General features: G+C 55.9%; 1 protein-coding gene across 2 annotated transcripts in view; it reads right to left on the bottom strand.

Annotated features, from left to right (window-relative positions):
- LOC119101467 (glutamate receptor ionotropic, kainate 2) overlaps positions 1-5,321 on the bottom strand; it is a 67,548-nt gene that overhangs the window by 37,574 nt on the left and 24,653 nt on the right. The window contains exons 1-2 of one of the 2 annotated variants that reach the window (XM_037224808.1): positions 1,807-1,832; positions 391-566 (exon numbers count right to left, since the gene is read on the bottom strand). In XM_037224808.1, coding sequence (XP_037080703.1) covers positions 391-519 — 129 coding nt within the window. In that variant the 5' untranslated portion in view covers positions 520-566; positions 1,807-1,832. Of the gene's footprint in view, positions 1-390; positions 567-1,806; positions 1,833-5,321 lie in introns of those variants that run through there. The other variant, XM_037224807.1, reaches the window with a different exon arrangement.

Raw genomic sequence — 5,321 nt, 5'->3', positions numbered from 1 at the left:
CTCTCCAAACAAAAAATATTCCATTTCCAGACACCTCTGCGTTACAGATGGTATCACATACAGCCGCCCACCGCTCAAACCCCTCGCGCAGAGTTAATGCCACAGCGGTAAGCGTTGAGCAAAACATCAATTTTCACTTAACTAATTTGTTTTATGCGTCTGGCATAAAATGCATATTTTGAAAAGTTCAAAAAGAAAATGTCATTATGAGTAGCTTTCTCCAGAACCAGTCAGAATATTGTGGAGGTCTTTTTCAGAGCAGGCAGGAAAGGAAATAAATGACGCAGTACACAGAGTCGGTGCACCCGACTGCTAGTGAAATACATAAAGCGTCCCACATAGGCTCGCAACTTTCCACAGCACACCAGAACCCCTGACCCTAGCCCCTACCGCCCGTAAAAACCGCGGCATGCTCCTGGACTCCGTGTCGATGATGAGGTTGAAGATCTCCTTGTTCTTAATGTCAGCCAGCACATCGCGGTAGTGTGCTGGTCCCGCCTGGCGAATATACACTTCCATGTCGACACCAGGCGACGTACCGACCAGGGCCTGCAGCTGGACCAGACCTGTCGGCCACACCACACGGTCACGTGGGGACCAGGGTGTGACTGTCGGTCACACCACAAGGTCATGTGAGTACCAGGATCTGCACGTGTCGGCCACACCACACGGTCACGTGGGGACCAGGGTCTGCCACTGTTGGTCACACCACACGGTCATGTGAGGACCAGGGTGTGACTGTCGGTCACATCACACGGTCATGTGAGGACCAGGGTGTGACTGTCGGTCACACCACAAGGTCATGTGAGGACCAGGGTCTGCCACTGTTGGTCACACCACACGGTCATGTGAGGACCAGGGTGTGACTGTCGGTCACACCACAAGGTCATGTGAGTACCAGGATCTGCACGTGTCGGCCACACCACACGGTCACGTGGGGACCAGGGTCTGCCACTGTTGGTCACACCACACGGTCATGTGAGGACCAGGGTGTGACTGTCGGTCACATCACACGGTCATGTGAGGACCAGGGTCTGCCACTGTTGGTCACACCACACGGTCATGTGAGTACCAGGATCTGCACGTGTCGGCCACACCACACAGTCATGTGAGGACCAGGGTCTGCCACTGTTGGTCACACCACACGGTCATGTGAGGACCAGGGTGTGACTGTCGGTCACATCACACGGTCATGTGAGGACCAGGGTGTGACTGTCGGTCACACCATAAGGTCATGTGAGGACCAGGGTCTGCCACTGTTGGTCACACCACACGGTCATGTGAGGACCAGGGTGTGACTGTCGGTCACATCACACGGTCATGTGAGACCAGGGTGTGACTGTCGGTCACACCACAAGGTCATGTGAGGACCAGGGTCTGCCACTGTTGGTCACACCACACGGTCATGTGAGGACCAGGGTGTGACTGTCGGTCACATCACACTGTACTGTACGCCTGCTGTCCTATCCTGTCATATCATGTGCCTGTGTAATATACATATATATATATATATATATATATATATATATATATATATATACACATATACCACACTGAGTGCTTCGACAAGGAATCTCTAACTAACCGCAGTAACCACAGGAGCAAACACCGCAGTCAGAGCATGCAAAGCCACTCGCCCATTTGGTGGCACTGGGATGGTCCACAAAACTTGCTAAGCTGCCGGAGCCGGACACAGTCATTCAAAAGCAAGTCGTGTACTCCTTTCGATGCATCAGCCGACAGACGCCAGCTCACATCCGGTGAGCTCCTCACAGGCCATGACCGAACCGAAACGCCAGCACCCACCTGCGTTGTCTTCATAGACTACGGCGAGGCGGGGGTCCAGTGAGGAAGTCGATGAGGTCAGCATACGCAGTGGCCAGGTCAGCCGGAGCCGGATGCAGGTTAATGCTGCGGCCCGGGGCGGTCCAGTCGGCGTCCGGCCGCGCCTCCACGTGCGGCACGTCCAGCGCGCCGCAGATGCTCTGCACGTGCGCGCCCAGCAGCCGGTCCGTCGGCCCGAACAGCGCGTGTACGCCGTACCGCAGCTGGCTGCAGATGCGGAGGGCGGGGGGTGACGGTGACGGGCTCGGGGAGCAGGGGATGCTGGTGACGGCACGTCGGGGAGCAGGGGATGCTGGTGACGGCACGTCGGGGAGCAGGGGATGCTGGTGACGGCACGTCGGGGAGCAGGGGATGCTGGTGACGGCACGTGGGGAGCAGGGGATGCTGGTGACGGCACGTCGGGGAGCAGGGGATGCTGGTGACGGCACGTCGGGGAGCAGGGGATGTGGTGACGGTACGTCGGGGAGCAGGGGATGGCGGTGACGGCACGTCGGGGAGCAGGGGATGCTGGTGACGGCACGTCGGGGAGCAGGGGATGCTGGTGACGCCACGTCGGGGAGCAGGGGATGCTGGTGACGGCACGTCGGGGAGCAGGGGATGCTGGTGACGGTACGTCGGGGAGCAGGGGATGCCGGTGACGGCACGTCGAGGAGCAGGGGATGCTGGTGACGGCACGTCGAGGAGCAGGGGATGCTGGTGACGCACGTCGGGAGCAGGGGATGCTGGTGACGGCACGTCGGGGAGCAGGGGATGCTGGTGACGGTACGTCGGGGAGCAGGGGATGCCGGTGACGGCACGTCGGGGAGCAGGGGATGCTGGTGACGGCACGTCGGGGAGCAGGGGATGCTGGTGACGCCACGTCGGGGAGCAGGGGATGCTGGTGACGGCTCGCCGGGGGGAGCAGGGGACTGGGGACGGCCGGGGGAGCAGGGGATGTTGGTGACGGCACGTTGGGGAGCAGGGGACATTGGTGGTGTTACGCTGAGGGGAGCAGGGGATGTGGTGGCGGCATACCGAGAGGAGCAGGGGACGTTTGTGACGGTACGCTGGGGAAGCAGGGGATGATGGTGACGGTGCGATGAGGGGAAAAGGGTATGTTAGTGGCGTTACGTTGAGGGAAGCAGGGGATGGTGGTGACGGTACGATGAGGAGAGAAGGGGATGTTAGTGGCGGTACGTTGAGGGGAGCGGGGACGTTTGTGACGGCACACTGCGGAGAACAGGACAGTGGTGAAGATGCGCTGATGGGCACGGGTGGTGACGGTGCGGACGGTGGTGACGGTGGGGACGGCACACTGCAGAGAACAGGACAGTGGCGAAGATGCGCTGATGGGCACGGGTGGTGACGGTGCGCGATGAGAGGACGGGGGGTAGACCTTGGTGGCACAATGGGGAGGGGCAGTATAGTGGGGAATCAGGGTACAGGGCTATGGTACGATGAGGGAAACTAGAAAAAGGGTCAAGGTTTGGGAAAGAACGGGACGTCAAACAAGGAAAAACGGGAATCAGGGACGGCACTGGGAGGAACTGCAGAAGGTGGTCGGGGTACACGAAGTGGAGAGAGGGGAATAAAGCTATTACAGTGAGAGGCGCAGGGAATGACGAAAATGTTCGGACGGCGGTGCACGGATTTCGCATACACTTCTGGAGCGATGTTATGTGGCTGCACTTGTAGACAAATGCTAATCGAGGGGGGCTTAACATAAGGGTTATTATTTCTGCTTCCGCTGCGTTTGTTGCGCTATGCCTACGACGTGACAGTACGTACTAACAGCCAATCAACAGCTTTGTAACAAAGGCGCTTGTTTTTGTTCATATATTCAACGAAAATAAGTACCTGAATTGATTTACCTGTTCGTCGAATTGCCAGCAAATTGCTTACCAAAATAAAAGTGAATTACCCAGCCTTGTAGATGCAACACGGTGGTTACCTCACCTTTTTTGGCAGTGTGAAAGCTGTCGTCCTTGTGTACATAACGGATGTCGTACTCAATGGTGGTATTTGGAAGAATTTCGCTATCCATGTTGACCTTCAAACAGCGTACTTAAACGCCATCTCTAGGGCACTGGACCTTTGCTCCTCGGTGAAAATTGCCCCTGGAAAACCACCATCATACGTAAGGTTGCACATTCGCATGCATCAATCGCATACCAGAAACTCTTCAGTTTCCACGCACCTTCCTGCACACATTTCTGACTGACGTCTTCAAGTGCGACCCAAACGAAACATCAAAGAAAACCTGTTGCAAGCTGAATAGATACGCCGTCGAACAAACCAGAAAAATCCAACAACACTCTGGACCCGACAGACGCCGACAAATTCATCGAATACTTCGGCACAGTGGGACAGCGTATTGCCGACACCCTGAGCAGCGAACCCGGTGCGGACCTGCCTCTGCGGCTGCCAAGGGCGGTCAGTGGCGCTTGCCGCGTCAGATGGTCACCCTGTCGGAGCTCAGTCTCTCGCTGCGCCGCATGAGCAACTCCAAGGCAGTAGGCCCGGACAATGTATGCCTGTCCGTGCTCAGGAAGTGTTTTGGAGTGGTTGGCCCTCACTGTTACACGTTGTGAACCACTCTATCACCGCTGGTAGCGTCCCGTCCATCTGAAAGCTTGTGACAATCGCGCCTCTGCACAAGGGGACTGGCGTCTGAACCGTCGAATTACAGGCCTATCGGCGTTTTCAGTGTTGTAAGCAAGCTGACGGACGGAGAAGGTTGCTTTGCCCAGCTTTTAGAATATGTGACTAGTCACCACATCCTTGTTGACTCGCAATACGCGTACCATCCTCACCACTCCACCGAGCGTGCAGTCATGGATATAGTTAGCCATATAAACAACAACATGGATGCCGGTATGATCATCACCATTAGCTCAGCTGACTTGTCAAAAGCCTTCAATTGTGTGGACCGCTCTGCTCTTTTACCCAAGCTGGAATGCTATGGTATTTCACCACACTGGTTTTCGCATTATTTCACCGACCGCCGACAGACTGTGATGGGCAGAAACGGGCCGAGCCTTGAGGTCGCATACGTGGTTCAGGGCAGCATGGTAGGACCGCTGATGTTCCTCCCTTTACCAACGACATCCAGTGTGCGTCAGCTACGTGTAAACTGGTGTCATATGCAGACGACATGCAGCTCATGCATGAATGCAGCTGCTCATGCAGCTCATGCTCATGCATCACCATCTGGCTGTGGTTTCGCACAGCTGCGTTCGTTTGTTGAGTCCGATCTGACTGCAGTCCCAGTATGGTTTCGTCACAATGGCATGAGATTAACCCATCAAAACTGAATTAATTGATCCCGGCACACCCACCAACATCCGCAAACCCGCCGGGCTGAGTATGAATTTTGATAACTCCCAGCTGCCTCCTTCAGAGTACATCAAAATACGGGGGGTGCTCATCGATAAAAATCTCAACTAGCAGCATCAAAGGCTAAAATACTCAGCGCTGTTTTGGCTCCCTCATAGCTA

The sequence above is a fragment of the Pollicipes pollicipes genome, unplaced genomic scaffold (genome assembly GCF_011947565.3).
Source record: "Pollicipes pollicipes isolate AB1234 unplaced genomic scaffold, Ppol_2.1 Scaffold_4881;HRSCAF=5763_pilon_pilon_pilon, whole genome shotgun sequence".
Lineage (NCBI taxonomy): Eukaryota > Metazoa > Arthropoda > Thecostraca > Pollicipedomorpha > Pollicipedidae > Pollicipes > Pollicipes pollicipes.
The sequence above is the reverse complement of the archived record's forward strand: the minus strand, read 5'-3'. Positions and strand labels throughout refer to the sequence as shown.